The sequence below is a fragment of the Tachypleus tridentatus genome, chromosome 4, assembly GCF_004210375.1.
Source record: "Tachypleus tridentatus isolate NWPU-2018 chromosome 4, ASM421037v1, whole genome shotgun sequence".
Taxonomy (NCBI): Eukaryota; Metazoa; Arthropoda; class Merostomata; order Xiphosura; family Limulidae; genus Tachypleus; species Tachypleus tridentatus.
In genome coordinates this window covers 114,809,631-114,836,941 of record NC_134828.1, presented here as the reverse complement: position 1 = coordinate 114,836,941, position 27,311 = coordinate 114,809,631, and the positions used below count along the sequence as shown (strand labels likewise).

At 32.6% G+C, this 27,311-nt stretch overlaps 1 protein-coding gene across 1 annotated transcript in view; it reads left to right on the top strand.

Annotated features, from left to right (window-relative positions):
• LOC143249917 (potassium/sodium hyperpolarization-activated cyclic nucleotide-gated channel 2-like) overlaps positions 1 to 16,846 on the top strand; it is a 158,038-nt gene extending 141,192 nt beyond the window's left edge. Inside the window, exons 8-9 of the mRNA XM_076500527.1 lie at positions 2,934 to 3,177; positions 5,609 to 16,846. Coding sequence (XP_076356642.1) covers positions 2,934 to 3,177; positions 5,609 to 6,087 — 723 coding nt within the window. The 3' untranslated portion in view covers positions 6,088 to 16,846. The remainder of the gene's footprint in view (positions 1 to 2,933; positions 3,178 to 5,608) is intronic.
• Positions 16,847 to 27,311: the final 10,465 nt, after the last annotated feature.

Below are 27,311 nucleotides of genomic sequence, written 5' to 3'. Positions count from 1 at the left end.
GTCTCAGAATATTAAATATAAGTAAATGATAAGCGATAGCTAATACATTGTTATTATTTTACCCCATTTTGATATGTGATGGTATGATTCTCTGACCAACTTTTTATAGTTGAGAAAGGAAAAATTCTTATTACAAATACCTTGGATTAATTCTTCAATTATAACAGTTTCGTGGTTGTAAAGTTGTCTTCTGTTGCTATCGTCTTGTTCATAAATTTCTTCCAATGCGCGTATAATTAAAGAGAAGACTATCTGTTAAAAGACGAGCATTTCAAAATTAAGTGGAAGCATGTGTGTTATCACACAGGGTGAAACACGTTTCCTTAAGTATCTGCATGGCCAAGCGCGTTACAGCGTTCGACTCGTAATCCGAGGGTCGCGGGTTCGAATCCCAGTCGCACCAAACGTGCTCGCCCTTTCAGCCGTGGAGGCGTTATAATGTTACGGTCAATCCCACTGTTCGTTGGTAAAAGAGTAGCCCAAGAGTTGGTTAAATTAGAGACGGCTAGCGCAGATAGCCCTCGAGTAGCTTTGCGCGAAATTAAAAAAAACAAACAAGCATCTGCAACAAAGGTAATTTAATTGATTGTCATCCTTCTAGTGACATAACATCTTAAAAAGGTATGGAAGGGAATTATTCATTACCGGTTACAGTTCTAATGGAAATATAGACACCTGAAGATTCAAAGTGGGAAGTTGTGCTCCACCAGCTACCAGGCTGGCCTGCTGAAATTACGAGGGAATACCATCCTTGTATGTACTGGATGATATAGAGGTGTGGCTCCGTCAAACCAGTGACACATCCAAGACAACTGGTTAGTTTGTCCTCAAGATGCAAGAAAAAACAGGCGTTCACATTCGGTATTGTTGGAAAACATCCTCCATGAACTCTCGTGCCTTTGGCTTGTTCACATCTATGCATAGTTGGCGGAGTTTGGATATTGTGTAAACTTTGATGTAAAGTAATGTTCCTTGCAGAATAATTAGAAATTGTGATAACCAAGTTATAATTATATATTTATGATACAATGTGTACAAAAAATGAGAAAGTGATATTTCTACACTAGGCCCGGCATGGCGTTCGACTCGTAATCTGAAAGTCGCGGTTTCTAATCCCCGTCGCACCAAACGTGCTCACTCCTTCAGCTGTGGTGGCATTATAATGAAACGGTCAATCCCACTATTCGTTGGTAAAAGAGTAGCCCAAGAGTTGACGATGGGTGGTGATGACTAGTTGTCTTCCCTCTAGTCTTACACTACTAAATTAGGTACGGCTAGCGCACATAGCCCTCGTGTAGCTTTGCACGAAATTCCAAAAACAAACAAACAAAACAATTTCTGCAGTTTTAAAGAATTATATTCAAATATACAAGTCAACATTGTAAGGTATCGTTACTTAACAATCATAGAAAAAAACAAGGAAAGAAAAGGCATTCCTTTCTTGTTTAGTAATATTACGGTGTCTAACAATAGTGGGTTTTATTCCGTAAGTGATACAATATGTTTTAATTTTTTTCCAGCAAGGGCTATAAGATCTCCTGATATCAAATGTTTTCTAGCAAGCGATAAGGCATTTCCAGATATAAAAATTTCCTCGGAGTTATAGTGTCCCTTGATATCAAGTGTTATCCAGAGTTACCCAGTGTCTCCAGATGTCAGGAATTCTCCAGAATTACACAGTGTCTGCTGATACCAAGGGTTTTACAGAGCTACACAATGTCTCCTGATATCAAATGTTCTCCAGAGTTACACAGTGTCTCCAGATATCAAGAGTTCTCTAAGTATTCCCAGTATGAAGAGTTTATTCTGTTAGCAATAAAATTTTCTACTGGTATCAAACGTTAATCAGGAGTTAATGAAGTGTCTCCTGGTATCACATGTTCTGCTAGTTAAGCAATATATTTTGGTGTTAAGTGTTCACCAAATGACAATACAAAATTTCTGGTATCAAGTATTTTAATGTCTGTGATTCACTGTTTATTAGTATCAAAAGCTATCAAACAAATGGTTTAAGTGTCTTAATACTAAGTGTACTTCAATTAGTGTTAATGTGTCCTTATACAAAATATTATCCACTATTATAGCACCTATTTTCAAGTGTTTGTTAAAAATAAGACATTTTGTTTCCTATTTATTCTCTAATACTACAACAAGTTATTATTTACCAATGGGATAGCGGTAAGTCTACGTTACAAAACGCTAAAATCCTGGGTTCAATTCCAAATTAGATGGTCAAGTGTGGCTTCGCTCTGTGTGTGTGTGTGTGTTTTTTTTTCTTATAGTAAAGCCACATTGGACTATCTGCTGAGTCTACCTAAGAGAATCGAACCCCTGATTTTAGCGTTGTATATCTGTAGACTTACCGCTGTACCAGGGGGAAACAGGCTTTGCTCTAAACCAACTAATTATTTTCCTAGTTTTAAATTATGTCATACAAATATTTTCATGCTTCTGTTGATAGCACGACATTTTAGATCGTATTTTCTTTTCAATAAAGATAATTTTATTTTTTCTTGAAAAGCTCAATGTTTATGGCCAAAATCATGTTATTATGATATAGTTTTGTATAAATGTGATCTCAAGTTATGGACTCTCTCTTGTTTTCAACTGCCTCATGTCTTATTTTTTTATTTGGCCCGGCATTGCCAGATGGTTAAGGCTTTCGACTCATGATCTGAGGGTCGCAGATTCGAATCTCTGTCATACCACAAATATTCGCCCTTTTAGGCTTGGGGGCGTTATAATGTGATGGTCAATTCCAGTATTCGTTGGTAAAAGAGTAGCCCAAGAGTTGGCGTGTGTGGTGATGACTAGCTGCCTTCCCTCTAGTCTTACACTGCTAAATTAGGGAGGGCTAGCACAGATGGCCCTCGTGTAACTTTGCTCAAAATTATAAAAACAAAGAAACAAAGTTTCTTATTCATATTTTTCAGGATGTTATCAACTACAACTGCAGGGAATTAGTAGCATCTGTCCCATTTTTCTCTAACGCTGACCAAAACTTTGTTAACGATGTGGTTACTAAATTACATTACGAAGTCTTCCAGCCAGGCGACAGAATCATTAAAGAAGGAACTCTGGGAAACAAAATGTACTTCATCCAAGAAGGAATAGTCGATATCGTAATGTCTAATGGAGAGGTGGCTACAAGTCTCTCTGACGGTTCATACTTTGGAGGTAGGTACAAAGTCATAGAGGAAACAACTTACAAATACAGGTGTCCCAAAATAAATATACAAAAAAAAGTTGAATAACTTCTTTTTTATTTCACATAAAAATAAAATTCAAAACAAGATATCTTCTAAAGGTTTGTAAGTTTCATTGAAATCAATTATTATCGAAACTAATATTATTTACATTGTTGTTTATAAACGTGTTTTATTGCACATTTCAGAACTGACACTGTTTTTGAGTGGCATTGCAACTCCTAAAACGTTCACCGCTTTCGACTTTTAACCTCGAGGCTTTTTTAAAACAAAAGCCTATCGTAAAAAAACCCAAAAAAAAAACAAGGAATCTTGAATAACAGAGCTTTGTATTCATGTTACTTTAATGCTGGGCCGTCCATTCCCGGTCCGGCATGGTCAAGTGATTAGGGCACTCGACTTGTAATCTGAGAATCGCAAGTTCGAATCATCGCCACACCAAACACGTTCGCCCTTTCAGCTGTTGGGAGGCATTATAAAGTTACGGTCAATTCCACTATTCGTTGATAAAAGTCCTAACAGTAGTCTAACACTGGCTAACGCAGACAGCCCTCGTGCAGCTTTACACGAAATTCAAAAACAAACAAATTATTCTTGGTATATTCATTTTGGGACATCCCGTACCGTAATATTCACTTAAGTGTTGGGTGTAAATTCTAACACATGTTAAACCGTCACTTCATATATTTTATGGACCACAGTTAGATAGTGAGAGGAAATCGTAAACCCACTGTATATATCTTTATCTAGGTCAATGGATTTCTACAAGTTCCGAAGCATTTTTATATAATTGATAAATACCCTAAACGAGTTACAGATATTTTAAATTCGGTTATTGGCGGTTCCTTCAAGACATTCTAATGGACAATACTTGAAAGATTGTAGAAATATACGAAAGTCCATATTGCCTAATGCCCGACGTATTGTTCAATAGTGAGGATAGTTTCTGTTGAATAGGATTCATGTAATTCAAAGCACAGTAAGGTTACTTCCTTGTTTATCACACAAATATTGTGTTGTACAGTGAAAAAAAAGTGTAATATTCTTTACCTGCTTTCGAACACGACTTCTAGATGTATTGACTGTATTTTCCTCTGCATCTACTACTGATATTTGTCCCTTATTCTCCAGTATTGTTCTCTGAGATTTCTTGGTTTGCTCACAGTCAACAAATACTGGGCTGAGTAACCTAATAGTTTAATTAAAAAGAAAAATATAAATTCATCGTGTTCTTAGTTAAAATTTCGTTTTTATTAGACAATTCATTAAATACCTTAATATCTATTTCATTCTCGTATTGCACACATTATTTTAAATAGTTATTGTATGAACAAGAACTTCGTTCTACCGATCAAAGTATATTGGTATAGCTTACACTCACCCAATTGAAGGAATTATTTTGATGAATTTCTTTTTAGTACAATGGGTAACTATACAGGTTATTTGTTCTCTCTTTGTTAGATGGTCGAAACCTTGATAAGGCTAAGAAGGGTAAAAAACAAAAATATTGTCATTTAATTTGTTTAACTTTAATTTGGCGCGAAACTATAGGAGACTGCAATTCAAGCGCACTAATCACATGACCATGCCAGGCATTTTTGTTTTGTACCACTGATATTTGTTGAACTAGATTACAAGTAGAGACAATGGAAATCCGTTATAGATTCTATAGATTGCATTTCTGTCTCAAAATGTCGATGTTCCTTTCACCGATAGGTGTTAATTCAAACATTAATTCCTGATTGATTTTCACAACAGAGTGTTTACGGACTTAAAACACTCGAAACAGGGTTTCGATACCTGTGGTAGGCAGAACATGGATAGCCCTTTGTGTAACTTTGTGCTTAACTTCAAACAAACAAAGAAATTAACATTTTAGAAAATTTTTATAACGAATCGTTGTTCTTTTCATATCGACGTGAGAATATTTAGTTATTACTTGCCAGAATTCCTAAAAAAAAAAAAATACTTTACTCGAAAATTTATTTATTTATTTTTATTTACTTAACTGGTAATTTTATGCCAGTCTTTCATACTAAGAAGAAACAACTATCATTCATTTAGTACGCAAACAAATCCCATGTGTCTATTTAAAAGTTACAAGTCACTTAAAAATCAGTATTTACTATTCTTCAGGTAAGCCTCGTACATTGCCATTTTAGGCCTAGCTTTAAGGTGACAATTATCAAACACGTTTATTTGTTAAATGATAACTGTTGTATTCGAGTTGTTATCAACAACGTTAAAAACAAACTTATTTGTTATAGCAATACTTTCTTCATTAGTTAAGGACTGTTTTCATCTCATTTCTTTATTACTCTGAGAAACCCTACAAAATATAATTTTAATTGCTGGATAGCAAGTTTTACATTGATGAAAATAGGCATACCCGTATTTTTCAGAAATCTGTCTTCTGACAAACACCCGACGAGTTGCAAGTGTCCGAGCAGAAACATATTGTCACTTGTTTTCTCTGTCTGTGGAACACTTTAACTCTGTCCTGGACATGTTCCCTGTGATGAGGCGGACCATGGAATCTATAGCTGCTGAACGACTCAACAAAATTGGAAAAAATCCTAACATCGTCAGTCAACGTGAAGACTTCCAAAACGATTTGAAAACTGTGAACGCTATCATCCTTTCAGCACAGACTCCAGGAAGTGAGGACTCCGCTGAGGACGAAGATAAATCTAGTGCTAGGAAAAATGACCGCTCCATAGCAGCAGCTTTAAAATGTACCATTCCAAGACCTAAGTCAGAGAGCTGCTTCCCTCGATTTGATTTTGGGCGAGCAGAAATTCGGTCTATTCATCGTTCCGAAACTTTCTACCAATCTCCAAGTATGCCTAGTTCGCCAGTTGATTTAAGTAAATTATCATGAAAGGATACGTTTTCAACTGCATTTAAGAATCATTTCATGAGACGCAGTATTACTAATTATAAAACTAACAACATTTGTAGAGAAACAAACTTGAAAAAAATATATGTTCAGAAATGCACGTGAAGCTGGAAACTGAAGATGCAAACTTAGGCCTACATAGTTTCTGTCAATAGCGTAAAGGAGTGGAATCATGGAGGTACAGGTATCTCGCGTGGCTGCCGTTATGGTCACTTATTACATTAAATAATCACTCTAGCCAAGTGTGCTTCCGTTAAACAATTACTCATAAATATTTGAGGCTTATTGATAGTATATAAAAATATATATAAACAATCTGTGATCATCCTTAAGCGTTTAAAAGATAGTTCCTGTTGATAGTTTTAGTCAATAGCTTATTAACTCATAATAACATCCGCTTACGGAACATTTTCTCAAATAAGCTTTAGATATTTGTATATATATTTACTCGTTCGACAGACATATTTGAGGGAGTTGTATCTTGCAGATATGATATAAATAAATGTATGTTTAAGGACAATTATATTAAAACTGCATACAGACTTTTCTCCTTTCCTACCTTGTAATGATTCAGGTGTTATAGTGAATTACCTACTAGTTACCTTGTTCTTCCTGTTGGCTATATCTTGTAAAGCACAAACACCAGCTTTTCACTAACTAGAAAGACGCGCGTGCGATCTAGTCCTGTTTGCCCAATTGTGAATCGTGATGCAAAGTAAATGTAAATTGTGCATATGACTATATTAAAATTTATATAGAGGTAATTATATAGAGGTTTGTTATAGAGGTAATGTAAAAATTAACAAATTAGAGGTGATAATGGAAAACTTTATATATTATATAGAAGGTTTATTAGATATAGTGTTATATTTATTACACATAATTGTGGATATTGTTGTAATTGATAGTAGAGCATCGCTTTATTTGGCTTCCTAATATGATATATTTGAACACTGTACGAAGTAACTATTAACATTACGTCATAGTACAGCAGAGGTTTGTCGTACAGATCAGAATATGTAAGTTTAGGGAAACAGTTATTTATTTCAAATAATATTTTTGTTACAGAATATTGTGTTCTTAAACAAATTGTTATTTTGTAATACGTAGTTGGTTAGAAATAAATAAGAAAATAAATATTACATTTTAGAGCTTCCATCCTTCGCCCACAGGAGCCACCAGAGTAGATGGTCATGCGTACGTTGAGGTCAATTTGGGAGGGAATATCGTTTAAGGCCGTGGCAGTCACAAGTCGTCATAGTTCTATAAAGTGGCGACAGAAGACAAATAGTTCAAACATGTGCCACTAGGGCAGTGATATCGAAGTTGTGCGACTATAAGCGGATAGCTCTAAAGTTCGTCACTAGGATGGGTGATAAGATCGTCATTATATATAGTAGTTTAACTTATAATCTATATAAAAGACGTAATTTTGTGATGATATAAATTATACAATATCTAGATATATATCGTTGAACACGGGCTATGATATAATAAAAAATACTAATACATTCTCCATACTTATTACATAGTTTTTGAATTAAATTTAGGGTCAACTTTCCACTTGATAATTTCACTTCAATGTTAATAATAATCAAAGCGCTTGAATACTTTAAATAATTATTTTATCTGTTGCAGTTTGTCTGTTTTTATAGCGTATTTCATGATCACACACTTACAATCTGTTTAGAGTACTCTGTTCCGTATCACCATAATATTATACGTATGTTACTTTAATATACTATAAAAATAGCCATGTGGGCCCGGCATGGCCAAGCGTGTTAAGGCGTGTGACTCGTAATCTGAAGGTCGCGGGTTCGCATCTCCGTTGTGCCAAACATGCTCGCCCTTTCAGCCGTGGGGGTGTTATAATGTGACGGTCAATCCCACTATTCGTTGGTAAAAGAATAGCCCAAGAGTTGGCGGTGGGTGGTGATGACTAACTGCCTTCCCTCTAGTCTTACACTGCTAAATTAGGGACGGCTAGCACAGATAGCCCTCGAGTAGCTTTGTGCGAAATTCAAAAACAACAACAACTAGCTCTGTTAACCTAACGTATTTAAAATAGATGCACATGTTATGCACCGTATTGATAGCATTACGTTAAGTTATAGTTATTAAATTAGATAGAAATAAATTAGTTTAGTTTAAGTATTTTAACATTAGCATTGTACTTTGTAAAACGGTTTTATAAATGGCAGTTGACGTGCACCACGTGCGACATGATACGACGTTCACAACACATACCAGAAACTTTAGATAAAATGCTTCTCATTATATTGTAATACGTCTAGTGTACTCTACAAGGTTTACATGTATATTAGTGTAATTAGACTATAGTCCTGTAAAAGACATATTTTTCACCTTAACAGTCAAATTCCGCATAAATATTATACGTATCACATTAACTAACCAGAAGTTAATCAGGTTTGAACTTGTGGTTTTCTTACATGTCACTAAATTATGTTAACTCAAAACATTAAAACTTGATAGTTTCGTGTCTAAAGGTAGTAATAAACTGTTCAATTAATCATGGTCTATGCAGCCCGTTTTCATTCTTACATCTGATTTCCATCGTACTTATCAAACCCTATAGGAAATCATTTTGCATCAAATAAATATAGTAACACTGACACTGTGCTTTGACAAACGATTCTCTATATGAATGACTTACTCTATTACAGGTTCAATCTTTTAAGTAAACTTTTCTATTATAGAAAATAAGAGAAAAATAAACAGGTGCATCTATTAATTTTATATTATGTTGTAGCATTCGATAGGAAATCACAACTTCTGCGACTTTCTGTAGAACAATCACTTTGAATTACAAATCTGTGAGTAAGCATATTTTTTTGACATAAATAACTCATGTTATGCATTAGACATGACAAAACCTCGTATTAGATCAGTGGTTCTTAACCTTTTTCAGTGTTTGCACCCCTTTCAAATCAGTAATCATTTCTCGCACCCCCTGGAAACTTAAATATCAAAAAGCTAAAAATATAAGCATACTCTTATGTAAAAATATAGATTTGCTTTAATTATTCATGGGCATCCTCGCACCCCTTGGGAATCATCTTCGCACCCCCTAGGGGTGCGGACACCCCTGGTTAAGAACCCCTGTATTAGATAATCATTTTAGAAGCTTCATTCAAGTAGGCGAATTATCAATTTTTGTTTTCGCTCGCGAACTAATACCATAAATGTCAGTCGACTGGCAATGACCTACAAGTTGGTCAAACTTAGGATTTATGATAAACTTGAGATACGAAACACACTGAGATCTATAGATATATTTGTACTAAAAGATGAAAATTTGAATGCTGTAAGTAACACACATGATGATCATCTGACTGGACAGGAAAGTCATTACTTTTAGTTCTGAGTTAGAACCAATTGACTGGTGTAACATTTATCACCGTCATTAATCTTTCTATCAAATAATGTTAACAAGTTTTTAGTCAATTATAATGCTCTCTTTCACTTTTTGTCTTTGATAACCTTGCTGGTGTTAACTTTTCCTATATCTAAAGTTTAACATAAAACGCTATGTTTCACGAAGTTTTAACTGATTTTTTGATCACATATGCTAGACCATAGGCTAACAGCAAGTTACTAAACAATCGTTTCCTGTAACTATCTAACTCAGGTAGTTGTTGAAGAATGTAGATTAACTGAATCATATTGAACACTAAGAAATCAAAAATTAAATTTCCAAATGTCTGATATTAACCATATACAGCTAAAGAATAATAACAATATTGAACCAATAATTATTTACATTGTATTATTACTATAATGTAAGTGGAACATAATAATATCAAGAGTTATCAGTGCTTCCATATAACGTTACACGCAAGAGCTAAATTATGTACTTTAATTGTAAAACATTATATGAAAAAATACTCAGTTCAACTTATTGTATATTCTATCTGATCCTTACAAATATCTAAACTTATATTGGTTAGGTTTTAAATTGTGTTCCACCTTGTAAGTTCACACGAGATAAGTGTGCATCGAGGGAACTTAACGTAGAAATATTGAAAAGTTGTAAGAAATCCAGTCAAGCAAGACAGTGATTAAACAATTAGACAATCTATACTTTGGAGGAAAAGTGATATTTGATACGTCTAGTGTTCTAGAAAAGTGCCAAGAACTTTGTGACTCATTGCCGCGTGACTATTATCTATAGAATCAGTTCGTGAGCGATACAACGCTAAAATCAGGGGTTCGATTCCTCTCGGTGGGCTCAGCAGATAGCCCAATGTGGCTTTGCTATAAGAAAACACACAAACACAAACACTCGTGAGCGAAACTATCCGTCAATACATTTGCTTCTATGTAACTTTAATAAGGCTACCTGATACGAGGTAGGTTACGGTATTAAATCGTTAAATGTAAATTTTAAATGTAGGACACGCGTTTTTATCTAAAAAAGTTATACTTACCAGTTGTCTCAACAATCTAGTTCTTTAAAGTGAATATTCTACGGAAAATCACTGAAATTTCATGTCCTAGCGGATGTTACAATAAAACGTAAAACTATAAGTTTTGCTACTTAATTTTCTCTTCATTTCTATCATATAAATCCTGAAAATTTGTTGTACAGTAATGCAATCATTTATTAAACCGTTTCACGAATAACAATATGTGTTACTACATTTAGTTGGAGCAAAATAATTTCTTATAGAGATTAGTAACCATACAATAAAATCATATGTGAGAATGAAAACATGCTTAGGCCATGATAAATTGACTATGGTTTTACTACTTATTTGTTTCACGAAAATATCTAGCTTAACACACACAAAAAATTATCCTTTTCAGGACTGTGTAATTGTAATATATAAGTCATATAAGTAAGCCATAAATTCAAACTGTACTAGATTACAGTTAATTAATGTGATACGTAAAATATCTATATAGAGTTTGAAGACTGCTTAAAAAGCAGATGAAATAGTTTCAGAAATATTTAGTTTGTAAGTTAAGGTAGTGTACGGATATAAGTATAGATTAATACCTAGAGTTTGATTTTTTGTTTCCTTATTTGGAAAATGTGTAATTTTCAGGACGATACTGTAATTGTTGTTGTTTTCTTATAGCAAAGCCACATTGGTCTAGCTGCTGAGCCCACTGAGAGGAATCGAACCCCTGCTTTTAGCGTTGTAAATACATAGACATACCGCTGTACTAGCGGGGGGGAATGTATTGTAATTAAACTGAAATATATGTAAACCATGTATAAGCTACAGTTATTATACAAACTGCAAAACAATTTGTCTAGAAATCCTGGAATGTATTATAGACTTTAAATCATTAGTCATTTCCCACAAGCTCGGATTCGAATCCCCGTCACACCAAACATGCTGGTTCTTTTAGCTGTGGGGGCGTTATAATGTGACGGTCAACATTCGTAAAAGAGTAATCAAAGATTTGGCGGTGGGTGGTGATGACTAGCTGCCTTCCCTCTAGTCTTGCACTGCTAAATTAGGGACACCTAGTGCAAATAGCCCTCATGTAGGTTTGCGAGAAATTCAAAACAAACCATTTCGCACAAGGCGACGATCGATTGACTTCTACAAAGTCGTTTGACGAAGAATAATATTATAATTATTGTATCTAGTTGTAACAAAACTATTTGTAAGCGAAACTAATACGTGGGTAATCACGAAGTATACTACACAAACAGTGAAACTACAATACATGAAATGATCATTTTACGTAATCAGACGCTTTGTTTATTGTTCATATTGAACTAAAGCTACAAAGTGGAAAGTTGACTAAAATTAATACAGGAACTAATATTGTTGTGTTGAACAATATACAATGATGCGGCAGTTTCCCTGTAATGTGATGCATATGCTATATATTTAACGTTTTAATGTTTTATCTTAATATCTGACATTGTACGAAGATGATTTCATTGCCCACTTCTAGCGACGTACTTTGAAATTATCAGCCCCCTAGCTAGCACCCTTCTGTGAAACTATTATGTCATTTGATCTCCCTGGCCTCAAAAGCGGCTTCTTTGGACGAAGATCAGGAGTTATAGCTATTAAAGATTTAAATATACAGGAGGGAACTGAAAGTATAGTTATTAATTAAGTTTGATACCTAAAAAGACACAGTAACTGACAGTGTTTGCCATGCTTCATACAGTATGATGTGAGTACATGAAAAGAATCTCCTAGCTGCTGTCTTATAAAACAATATAATTAGATTAGAACACGGGATAAACTGTCATAAAACAATTAGAACTACTTAAACTTTTATACTAAATCACAATAGCATTAAAAATTATATAAGTAGCTAGTTTTCACTTTTTTCATAGGTCGCTAACCAAGAAAATAGCAGCTGATTAGTCGCGCAAGAGAAAGAACATGTTTGAATAAGGACCTAGTTTATTGATGTAATTTATTTATTGATTATCAGACGAAACATGATATCTACATAATTTACTCTAGGTTAGAATCCATATACAATCAAGGTGTAATAACGTGCTTTTATATAGAGATAAATAATTTCAAATCTGTTTTCCAATACGCATTAAACATTTGAAGTAGAGAGAAGAAATTCGTTGTATACTTTAACTAAGAGAACAGAGATACAATTTTTGATCATATTCATTTATTTTTGTTTAACTGGATTACCATGTTTCTATCACTTATGTAGCTATCGTGAGGTAACTGTTGTCCATTGTATGAAATACTGCACGAGCATTTTGTTCCAATTTAGCAAATGTTTAGTGTGACACGTGTGCTTTGATTTAAATGAGGTTTTAGCTCACAAATAATTAATTATTCTTTTGTCTGTATTCTATTAATATTGTTTTTATTGTGTAATATTTTGAAGCTGATGTTAAGATGATTTTTATTCATTGTGCTGTGTTCGTAAATGTGTGATGAGGGATTTTCTTTAAATCTAATGTGTATGTTGTGTTCCGTTTTGCCTACGTAAATGTTATCGTATCAATCACATTGATACCTCTAGATATTTTCGTCATTTAAGTTGTCAGAATAATCCTTCGTCAGATGAATTTTGATTTTAGAGCTCAGTGTTTGAACATAAATAACTTTAATGTTTATATTATATTTTTGGGATACGTGTTTCCAAAGGTTTTAGAATTTTTTAATGTGCTTGAGTTCGTGCATTTTGCTTCCTTCCAGGATTCTATGTGGTTTTATTTTCCTTCCCTCTTGCAGTTAATAAATTCGATTTTATACCTTGTTAAGTTTCTAGTGAAAATATACTTTGGGAAGTAATATTTGGAAATAAATATTAGGTATTCATTCTAGTTAACGTTATAAATCTTTCCTACTACATATGTTAAATGTTGTGTTCTAAATGCATGATAGTGCGCTAATCTTTGTTGAGTCGGCTGAGTCCCACTTTATGCAGTTGTTATCTTTAACGAATCTGTGCAATATTTTTGTATTAAAATTGTAAGAGTTTCACTCTGTTGTTATGTTCATGTAACTTAAAACATGAATTTTAAGGTGAATGTTGTTCAGGTGTTGTAGAAATGACTGTTGATGGCCGTTATCTTTGAATCCACAAAATGTATCATTGGCGTATCTAATGGCCTTGCTTTCTGTTTTGTTGATGAACAATTGGCATACTCGAGGTGACAGAGGGTTGCTTATCCTTAGGCTGTTTATTTGTTCATAAGTTTTATCTCAACAAGTGAAAGGTATTTTTAGCGAAAAAGGGAAGAAATATTTTTGAATTTCTAAGCTCAGGTTGTAATTCAGTTTTTTTGCAATTTTGTGATATTTTTAGAGCTCGGTTTGTTACTTCGTCTCTTGGTGTCATTGTATCCATAGAAACTAAGTCTGAACTTTGCATTTTGTGATGATTCTTGAGATTGTTGAAAATACTAGAACACTTTTAACTTTGTATTTATTGTTCTCATGTAGCACTTTAATCAGAAGATATTGTGAAAGATTGTGATTATATCTGCCATAAGTGGACAGATTGGAGCGGATTTGAATTGAGGTTTAATATATCTTCGGAGCACAAAATAACTAAGGGACACGTGCGTGGCGACTGTTAAATTATTACACATGTCTTTTCTCAGTATGGTTAGGTGGTTATGGCGCTTGACTCGTAATATGAAGGTCATAGGTTCGAATCCCCGTTACACCATTCTTTCAGTCGTTGGATGGGTAAACATAGGGACGGCCAATCCCACTATTCGTTGGTAAAAGAGTAGCCTAGGAGTTGGTGGTGGGTGGTGATAACTAGCTGCCTTCCCTCTAGCCTGACACTATGTATGTTTACGCGAACTTCAAAAAACAAACAAACAACAAACATAGCACAGGTAGTCCTCGTGTAGCTTGGTGCAAAATTCAAAACAAAGAAATATGTGTCTTCTGTGATGACATTGTCCTTTTTTAGCTCTACAAGGAAGCTATTCAATTGCGTTCCATCGTGTTCGTAAAGATTTTTCAAATAGTTCTTTGAATCTGGTTGAATTATTTAGGTGTTCTTTTAATAATGTTAGTTAAACTGGGGAACATCTGGGTAGATGTAATCATTGTTTTGTTAGGTTCAATGTTTTGCTGTATGTGGAGATACGTAATAATTATATTTTGGTAACAAATTTCAAATAAGAAATTTGAACAGATGAGAGAAGAATTATTTGTTGTGAATTGGGCAGCTGAGCTCCATAATTGCTGCTTCATCACTTTTGTCAGCCTTTGGTTTGGTTTGTTTTGAACTTTGCGCAAAGCTACACGAGGACTATCTGTACTAGCCGTCCCTAATTTAGCAGTGTAAGACTAGAGGGAAGGTAGCTAGTCATCACCACCTACCGCTAACTCTTGGGCTACTCTTTTACCAACGAATAATGGGATTGATCGTCACATTACAACGCCTCCACGGTTGAAAGGGCGAGCATATTTGGTGCGACGGAGATTCGTGTCCGCGACCCTCAGATTACGAGTCGAACGCCTTAACACGGTTAGCCATGCCGAGCTTCAAATTCATTTATGAGGAAGAGAATGAAAAACATGTTTTAAATTAGTGAACATATAACAATAAAATTAAACTCCAACAGTTTTAATACAAAATCCTTAATAAATGTGGTACTGATAAGAACTACACAAAGTAAGGCTTAGCCCACTTAACTGAACAAACAGTTGACATGTTGTTGTGTATTTGAAATATTGGATTTAACATATGTAGTTGCAATGATTTACGACAAGAACTAACCTTTTTCTACGAGGGTTTAAAATGATAGAAAATATTCTATAGAGATAGTGCAATAAGCAAAAAGACACCAGTTAACTCATTACAAATTTCGTTCTTTAATTTTGCTAAACTGTGTATCTCTACTTTACACAGAAATAAATTAGAGTGAAGAGTGATAAACGATATAAAAATAGTTGTAATCGCTCCTTCAAATGTACTGATAATACACTGAATTATGAAACAAAGCAGTGACGATTTGATAAAGTGTTTTATATGCTGAGACCGTATTTTCATAGGCTTATCTTTATGTTTTCATAAGTTTATAAATCATTCTAAATCTTAAAAAATTACTGTCTAAGAAAATAAAAGTCGTGCATATAATTACAAAACACTGAAACTTCAAAACGATGCCCAAAAAATCAGACAATAACAAGTGTATTTTTTGTGTCTGTTGAAAACGGTTGTTGTTCAATGAATATATATATATGTACATGTGTTATGTACAAAAAGTGTGAAAGTTAAATATGTGTAAGTTATAATACGATGTACTTGTAAAAATATACCTGTAAAGTTTTGTAGGAAAATGTATATATATGTTGTTTTTATTTTGTGTAATAACTAAGAATCTAAGATTCAATACTCTAATCAGATTTTGAAATTGAAAAACTGTTTTCGTCATTACTGTATATTACAAACTTTCAATGTTCAGTTAATGCTACATAACTTTATCATTGTTTAAATAATAGTATTGGGACATGCAAATTAATAATTAATTTGAAAAAAATGGAAAATTCAAAAATAAAGCTTTAGTTATTTCTAATAAAAAAAAGGAACACATCTGTTATATCTAGAAGAATATGCGTGTACTTTACGAGTGAATTAGAGTTCTTTGTTAACACTATAATTTGTCCTGATCGGAAAATTATAGCGAATTTTAAACGTGTTAACTTACATATGTTCAATAGATGGCACTGCAATAGTTTCGTAATGCAGAGTATGTTATCCAAAGCTACAGAATAAACACATTGTTCACCACGGGCAATAAAACCCGGGATTTTAGCTTTTTAAGTCCATAAGTTTACCGCTTGGACACCGGAGGAAAAATGTGGAAGAAATTGTATATTGTTACTGTGTACTTATGTTATTTTAAAATATATTGGAAATTTTCAGCAATTAAAAATCTGAGACGAGCTCAACTTGTATCTTTTGTGGAAGCAATGCGAATGAAAGCTAGAAAACAAAGTTTACAATATCCATGCTATATGAAATTCTGTTCTTTATATATGAATATGTATTTGTTTTTAATTGTGCTAGAAAGAATTGAGTATATTAGAAGACTCTCTAATATGCCCATTTACGCAAAAATGAAATGAGATTTATGTAAAGTATTTCATTTTTCTGGAGGAACTTAGCTGAATTACCTTTAACTGCAAAAACCTTGGATAAATTTTTAATTTGTTCTGTTCCTCACGTACACAACTTTTAGTTTTAACCTACCGGTGTTTTGCAAAAGTTGATGTAACTTGTTGTTGAGAATAAAAAAATGGAAGGACTCATATTTCATTAAGTTCTCTGTTTCCTGGTTAACAGTGAAAAAGGGTTTTAAGGACACGAAATCATACTTCTATTATAAATAAGTGCTATTGCTTTCAGAGACAATCCATGTCAAATGTATTTTTCTCTTTACTATTACTGCTTATGTTATACTTTAAGATTGTTTCAAAGTCAAACTTACAGTCATTATGTTGCTTAACTTTTATGATACGCCTGATTATGACGTTCGTTCATATAAATCGTTTTATTCGGTTTTACTGTTTTTATATTTGTCATTAATAATATAACGCGTAACTGACAAAAAAATAAATGCAGAAGACTTGGTGAATTGTATGGAAGCGATTGTGAAAGTTCACCCAGTTGTTAGAGTCCATGTCACACGTTCAGTTTTGTTCTCTTTGATGACCATACGTCTGGACAACAGCTCAGAAGCGTAGAATTCATCGTAAAATGCTAACTCTAAAGGCTGTCATGTTTAAAGCACACCAATCTTCCCAGCATGCATTCCATAATCCGTTTAGTATAGAATAACTACGGTTAACCACAGTCTGTTTAAAACACATTACACATAAATTCATGGGCTACTCGACTCCTATATTTTAAACGTAGAATAGCATGAATACATCTTTCACTCTGCAGTAGCTTGAGATATACATCCTCTGTACAAGAGATAAGAACCTGTTCTCTGTTGGCTTCCATTTTGTACTTTTCAACGATGATCATGAAGCCCCTTGTAAAAGTTTCAAGAAATACTGAGTAAAGCATATATATATACATTAGTGAAATTAAATTATTTATATCTAAATAAAGTTAAATGAATAAACAAAATCATGTGGAAGGATTGCATTACAAACAGCAAATCCCAACCTCTGATTAATTATATTATAACCATAAAATATTCAAGCCATAAACCAAAACACATTAACATGAATTTTGTTTTAATACGCTGCACATCTTTTTTAAAAAAAGGGATCCTAGGGTACTAGCTACAATGTGGGATTATAAAATGTATCCTGGTTTTGGATGTCCAATGTATTTAAAAATTCTTTTTTCAATTTCATGTTAATGTATTTTGGTTTATGGCTTGAATATTTTATGGTTATAATATATATGTTTTAGCTCAGTGACTGTAAAAAAGCAATATAAGACGTTTGTAAAGTTAATAGGATACACACTTATACAGTTGATAGGATACACACTTATACAGTTGATAGGATACACACTTATACAGTTGATAGGATACACACTTATAGAGTTGATAGGATACACACATACAGTTGATAGGAAACACACTTATACAGTTGATAGGATACACACTTATATAATTGATAGAATACACACTTATACGGTTGATAGGATAGACACATAATTGATAGGATACACACTTATACAGTTGATAGGATACACACTTATAGAGTTGATAGGATACACACATACAGTTGATAGGATACACACTTATACAGTTGATAGGATACACACTTATACAGTTGATAGGATACACATACAGTTAATAGAATACACACTTATACAGTTGATAGGGTACACACTTATACAGTTGATAGAATACACACTTATACAGTTGATAGGATACACACTTATACAGTTGATAGGGTACACACTTATACAGTTGATAGGATACACACTTATACAGTTGATGGGATACACACATACAGTTGATAGGATACACACTTATACAGTTGATAGGGTACACACTTATACAGTTGATAGGATACACACTTATACAGTTGATCGAATGCACACTTATACAGTTGATAGGATACACACTTATACAGTTGATAGGGTACACATTTATACAGTTGATATAATACACACTTATACAGTTGATAGGGTACACATTTATACAGTTGATATAATACACACTTATACAGTTGATAGGATACACACATACAGTTGATAGGAAACACACTTATACAGTTGATAGGATACACACTTATATAATTGATAGAATACACACTTATACGGTTGATAGGATACACACTTATATAATTGATAGAATACACACTTATACAGTTGATAGGATAGACACATAATTGATAGGATACACACTTATACAGTTGATAGGATACACACTTATGCAGTTGATAGGGTACACACTTATACAGTTGATAGGGTACACACTTATACAGTTGATAGGATACACACTTATAGAGTTGATAGGATACACACATACAGTTGATAGGATACACACTTATACAGTTGATAGGATACACACTTATACAGTTGATAGGATACACATACAGTTAATAGAATACACACTTATACAGTTGATAGGGTACACACTTATACAGTTGATAGAATACACACTTATACAGTTGATAGGATACACACTTATACAGTTGATAGGGTACACACTTATACAGTTGATAGGATACACACTTATACAGTTGATGGGATACACACATACAGTTGATAGGATACACACTTATACAGTTGATAGGGTACACACTTATACAGTTGATAGGATACACACTTATACAGTTGATCGAATACACACTTATACAGTTGATAGGATACACACTTATACAGTTGATAGGGTACACATTTATACAGTTGATATAATACACACTTATACAGTTGATAGGGTACACATTTATACAGTTGATATAATACACACTTATACAGTTGATAGGATACACACATACAGTTGATAGGATACACACTTATACAGTTGATAGGGTACACAATTATACAGTTGATAGGATACACACTTATACAGTTGATGGGATACACACTTATACAGTTGATAGGATACACATACAGTTGATAGGATACACACTTATACAGTTGATAGAATACACATTTATACAGTTGATAGAATACACACTTATACAGTTGATAGGATACACACTTATACAGTTGATAGGGTACACACTTATATAATTGATAGAATACACACTTATACGGTTGATAGGATACACACTTATATAATTGATAGAATACACACTTATACAGTTGATAGGATAGACACATAATTGATAGGATACACACTTATACAGTTGATAGGATACACACTTATGCAGTTGATAGGGTACACACTTATACAGTTGATAGGGTACACACTTATACAGTTGATAGGATACACACTTATATAGTTGATAGGATACACACTTATACAGTTGATAGGATACACACTTACACAGTTGATAGGATACACACTTATACAGTTGATAGGGTACACACTTAAACAGTTGATAGGATACACACTTATAGAGTTGATAGGATACACACATACAGATGATAGGATACACACTTATACAGTTGATAGGATACACACTTATGCAGTTGATAGGGTACACACTTATACAGTTGATAGGATACACACTTATACAGTTGATAGGGTACACACTTATACAGTTGATAAGATACACACTTATATAGTTGATAGGATACACACTTATACAGTTGATAGGATACACACTTATATAATTGATAGAATACACACTTATACAGTTGATAGGATAGACACTTATATAATTGATAGGATACAAACTTATACAGTTGATAGAATACACACTTATACAGTTGATAGGGTACACATTTATACAGTTGATAGGGTACACACATGCTACTTTTTCCAGTTAGACGCCATTAATAAATTTCTCTAAAGTTAGTCTTCCCTTTCTGGATATTTTGTGGATTTTCACCACTTAAAAGACGCCGAACTTTGCTTACCATGGCTGGAGATGACTTGTTGCCAGTCTGTTTCTAATATGTTCTGGTGTATCAAGTTGATCCATGTTTTCTAATGTTCTGTAAATCCTCATCATGGGAATTCTAAATCCATGACCTTAACACATTTGATGTGAAAAAGGGCTATCGCATGCACTTCCCAAAAGCAATCGATTTACATTGGCATCATGTTATTTATGTAACAGCAAATGATGGCAAAGTATAATTGTAATAAACATCGTTCCAGCCTCAAGTAGATAGAATATCTAGTGAAACCACAGCCAAGGGAACTGGCTTGGAGAAATCAGCGTAAGGGCTAGGGTTGTCATGTGACTTGTTGATTCACTTATTCATAACTGTTTTAATATAACGTACTTAACCCACTGTATATCAGTAGTTAACCCATAAGTAAAAGGCAAATTCTTGTCATTTAGTGTAAGAAGAAGTGGTTTGGTTTGTTTTAAATTTCGTGCAAGGCTACACGAGGGCTATCTGCGCTAGCGATCTCTAATTTTGCAGTGTGAGACTAGAGGGAAGGCAGCTAGTCATCACCACCCACTGTCAACTCTCGGGCTACTCTTTTACCAACGAATAGTGGGATTGACCCTCACATTATAACGCCCCAATGCAGAAAGGGCGAGCATGTTTGGAGTTATGGGGATTCCAACCCTATACCCTCGATAAGAAGTGATTTTTTTGTTAGAATGTTCAGTTATTCTTAATTAAACCTAGATTTAGGGAGTTTAATTACTGATAACAGTTGTAAATGTTTCGTTAAAGATGTTTTCTAGGGATAAAACGTTGATTGCTAATACCTAGTGGTCAATTTTTTAGTATTAAAATGTATATATACGTATATCTTCAATTGTAGTTTCATATGCTTTTACAGTTTTATTCAAATTTTTGTTTATAAGTGAGAATGCGATGGTTTAATGTAATAGAAAGAAGAAGCATTCGATACGTAATGTTTGACTGAATAAATTTTTTTTTTATTTTGTCAAGCACAGAAAAAAATGCATTAGGCCGTTATAATAATGACTCTTTCGAAAACACTCTGATTTGTAGTTTACTCAATGTCTAAATTTAGATAGAAGTGAGTTCAATCGATTTTGATACTTATATTTCTCGTGAAGTAGTTATTTCTAAACCTACTGAACAGTTAAATCGATAATAAATTTGCTGAGATAAAATCACGGTTCATTAAGACAACCGCCCCTAGGGCGGGGTAAGTGGTTTTCAACTGTCATCCAAAGATATTACGTTGTTGGTGCGAAATTTCTCTTGTCAAACACAATCACGTTCGCAAGATGACTGTGAAAACTATTTACAATACATTAAATAGACTAATTTATTATGCATTGATTCAGTAAAATAGAACTGAAACTTATTTATTAAGAAATTCACAGTTATCCAAGTAACATATTTTAGTCGAATCATTAGCTTTGAATTTTGAAGAGAATTCAGTTCAGTTTTAACTCTATGATTGCACACAGTGATATATTGCACTTTAAAAGTGCACAATGGGCTAAATGTAGATCACTGTAGGAGACGAAGGTTAGAGTTTAGTGTTATAAGCTATAAAGCTTGCTGCTGAGTCACGTCAGTAAAAACTTTGCTTTGCATCGTTAACTTACTAGATATTGTATGCTCGCCGAACCTAGTGGGATATTATTGGGGTTATAGACCAAATAATCCATAGTAGTGAGAATAACTCAACATATATATTAATGTTTTTAATCAGTCTTTATTTTCAAAGTTGAATAACAAAAAAATAATTAGATTGGTGTACGATACGAGTTATATTGATTATTGGCTAAATAATGAGATTGGCATATGTTATGAGTCACGTTTATTATTGGCTAAATAATTAGACTGGTATATGTTATGAGCTACATTGATCTCTGTGTAAATAATTAGACTGGGATATGTTATGAGTTACATTGATTGCTGTGTAAATAATTAGACTGGTATATGTTATGAGTTACATTGATTACTGCGTAAATAATTGAATTGATATACATTATGAGTTACATTGATTATTGTGTAAATAATTAGACTGGTATATGTTATGAGTTACATTGATTACTAGGTAAATAATTAGACTGGTATATGTTATGAGTTACATTGATTACTATGTAAATAACTAAACTGGTACATGTAATGAATAATATTGATTTCTGTGTAAAAAATTAGACTGGTATATGTTATGAGTTACATTGATTTCTGTATGAATAATTAGATTGGTATATGTTATGAGTAACATTGATTGCTGTGTAAATAATTAGACTGGAATATGTCATGAGTAACATTGACTGCTAGGTAAATAATTAGACTGGTATATGTTATGAGTTACATTGATTACTGGGTAAATAATTAGATTGATATACAATATGAGTTACATTGATTACTGGGTAAATAATTAGATTGGTATATGTTATGAGTTACATTGATTTTGTGTAAATAATTAGATTGGTATATGTTATGAGTAACATTGATTTCTGTGTAAAAAGTTAGACTGGTATAAGTTATGAGTTACATTGATTACTAGGTAAATAATTAGACTGGTATATGTTATGAGTTACATTGATTACTAGGTAAATAATTAGACTGGTATATGTTATGAGTTACATTGATTACTAGGTAAATAATTAAACTGGTATATGTAATGTATAATATTGATTTCTGTGTAAATAATTAAACTGGTATATGTTATGAGTTACATTGATTTCTGTGTCAATAATTAGATTGGTATACAATATGAGTTACATTGATTACTCTGTAAATAATTAGATCGGTATATGTTATGAGTTACATTGATTTCTGTGTAAATAATTAGATTGGTATATGTTATGAGTTACATTGATTACTGGGTAAATAATTAGATTGGTATATATTATGAGTTACATTGATTTCTGTGTAAATAACTAGATTGGTATATGTTATGAGTAACATTGATTGCTGTGTAAATAATTAGATTGGTATATGTCATCAGTTACATTGATTACTGGGAAATAATTAGATTGGTATATGTTATGAGTTACATTGATTTCTGTGTAAATAATTAGATTGGTATCTGTTATGAGTAACATTGATTTCTGTGTAAAAAATTAGACTGGTATATGTTATGAGTTACATTGATTTCTGTGTGAATAATTAGATTAATATATGTTTTGAGTTACATTGATTTCAGTGTAAATAATTAGATTGGTATATGTTATGAGTTACATTGATTTCTGTGTAAATAATTAGATTGGTATATGTTATGAGTTACAATGATTTCTGTGTAACTAATTAGATTGGTATATGTTATGAGTTACATTGATTACTGGGTAAATATTTAGACTGGTATATGTTATGAGTTACATTGATTTCTGTGTAAATAATTAGATTGGAATATGTTATAAGTTACATTGATTACTGGGTAAATAATTAGATTAGTATATGTTATGAGTTACATTGATTTCTGTGTAAATAATTAGATTGGTATACGTTATGAGTAACATTGATTGCTGTGTAAATAATTAGACTGGAATATGTTATGAGTAACATTGATTACTAGGTAAAGAATTAGACTGGTATATGTTATGAGTTACATTGATTACTGGGTAAATAATTAGATTGATATACAATATGAGTTACATTGATTACTGGGTAAATAATTAGATTGATATGCAATATGAGTTACATTGATTACTGGGTAAATAATTAGATTGGTATATGTTATGATTACATTGATTTCTGTGTAAATAATTAGATTGGTATATGTTATGAGTAACATTGATTTCATGGTAAATAATTAGACTGGTATATGTTATGAGTTACATTGATTTCTGTGTAAATAATTAGATTGGTATATGTTATGAGTAACATTGATTGCTGTGAAAATAATTAGACTGGTATATGTTATGAGTAACATTGATTACTAGGTAAATAATTAGACTGGTATATGATATGAGTTACATTTATTGCTGTGTAAATAATTAGACTGGTATATGTTATGAGTAACATTAATTACTAGTTAAATAATTAGACTGGTATATGTTATGAGTTACATTGATTTCTGTGTAAATAATTAGATTGGTATATGTTATGAGTAACATTGATTGCTGTGTAAATAATTAGACTTGTATATGTTATGAGTTACATTTATTACTCTGTAAATAATTACATCGGTATATGTTATGAGTTACATTGATTTCTGTGTAAATAATTAGATTGGTATATGCTATGAGTTACATTGATTACTGGTTAAATAATTAGATTGGTTTATGTTATGAGTTACATTGATTTCTGTGTAAATAATTAGATTGGTATATGTTATGAGTAGCATTGATTACTAGGTAAATAATTAGACTGGTATATGTTATGAGTTACATTAATTTCTGTGTAAATAATTAGATTGGTATATGTTATGAGTAACATTGATTGCTGTGTAAATAATTAGACTTGTATATGTTATGAGTAGCATTGATTACTAGGTAAATAATTAGACTGGTATATGTAATGAATAATATTGATTTCTGTGTAAATAATTAGACTGGTATATGTTATGAGTTACATTGATTGCTTTTTAAATAATTAGACTGGAATATGTTATGAGTTACATTTATTACTCTGTAAATAATTAGATCGGTATATGTTATGAGTTACATTGATTTCTGTGTAAATAATTAGATTGGTATATGCTATGAGTTACATTGATTACTGGTTAAATAATTAGATTGGTATATGTTATGAGTTACATTGATTTCTGTGTAAATAATTAGATTGGTATATGTTATGAGTAACATTGATTGCTGTGTAAATAATTAGACTTGTATATGTTATGAGTTACATTGATTTCTGTGTAAATAATTAGATTGGTATATGTTATGAGTAACATTTATTACTCTGTAAATAATTAGATCGGTATATGTTATGAGTTACATTGATTTCTGTGTAAATAATTAGACTGGCATATGTTATGAGTAACATTTATTACTAGTTAAATAATTAGACTGGTATATGTTATGAGTTACATTGATTTCTGTGTAAATAATTAGAGTGGTATATGTTATGAGTTACATTGATTTGTGGGTAAATAATTAAGTTGATATACAATATGAGTTACATTGATTACTAGGTAAATAATTAGACTGGTATATGTTATGAGTTACATTGATTACTAGGTAAATAATTAGACTGGTATATATGCAATTGATAGGGTACACACTTATACAGTTGATAGGGTACACAATTATACAGTTGATAGGATACACACATACAGTTGATAGGGTACACACTTATACAGTTGATAGGGTACACAATTATACAGTTGATAGGATACACACTTATACAGTTGATAGGGTACACACTTATACAGTTGATAGGATACACACTTATACAGTTGATAGGGTACACACTTATACAGTTGATAGGGTACACACTTATACAGTTGATAGGATATCAACAGTTGATAGGAAATATGATCTTATTTATATCTTATATATCTTATTTATATTTTATATATCTTATTTATATTTTATATATCTTATTTATATTTGTATATCACTTATACAGTTGATAAGATACACACTTATATAGTTGATAGGATACACACTTATACAGTTGATAGGATACACACTTATATAATTGATAGAATACACACTTATACAGTTGATAGGATAGACACTTATATAATTGATAGGATACAAACTTATACAGTTGATAGAATACACACTTATACAGTTGATAGGGTACACATTTATACAGTTGATAGGGTACACACATGCTACTTTTTCCAGTTAGACGCCATTAATAAATTTCTCTAAAGTTAGTCTTCCCTTTCTGGATATTTTGTGGATTTTCACCACTTAAAAGACGCCGAACTTTGCTTACCATGGCTGGAGATGACTTGTTGCCAGTCTGTTTCTAATATGTTCTGGTGTATCAAGTTGATCCATGTTTTCTAATGTTCTGTAAATCCTCATCATGGGAATTCTAAATCCATGACCTTAACACATTTGATGTGAAAAAGGGCTATCGCATGCACTTCCCAAAAGCAATCGATTTACATTGGCATCATGTTATTTATGTAACAGCAAATGATGGCAAAGTATAATTGTAATAAACATCGTTCCAGCCTCAAGTAGATAGAATATCTAGTGAAACCACAGCCAAGGGAACTGGCTTGGAGAAATCAGCGTAAGGGCTAGGGTTGTCATGTGACTTGTTGATTCACTTATTCATAACTGTTTTAATATAACGTACTTAACCCACTGTATATCAGTAGTTAACCCATAAGTAAAAGGCAAATTCTTGTCATTTAGTGTAAGAAGAAGTGGTTTGGTTTGTTTTAAATTTCGTGCAAGGCTACACGAGGGCTATCTGCGCTAGCGATCTCTAATTTTGCAGTGTGAGACTAGAGGGAAGGCAGCTAGTCATCACCACCCACTGTCAACTCTCGGGCTACTCTTTTACCAACGAATAGTGGGATTGACCCTCACATTATAACGCCCCAATGCAGAAAGGGCGAGCATGTTTGGAGTTATGGGGATTCCAACCCTATACCCTCGATAAGAAGTGATTTTTTTGTTAGAATGTTCAGTTATTCTTAATTAAACCTAGATTTAGGGAGTTTAATTACTGATAACAGTTGTAAATGTTTCGTTAAAGATGTTTTCTAGGGGATAAAACGTTGATTGCTAATACCTAGTGGTCAATTTTTTAGTATTAAAATGTATATATACGTATATCTTCAATTGTAGTTTCATATGCTTTTACAGCTTTAT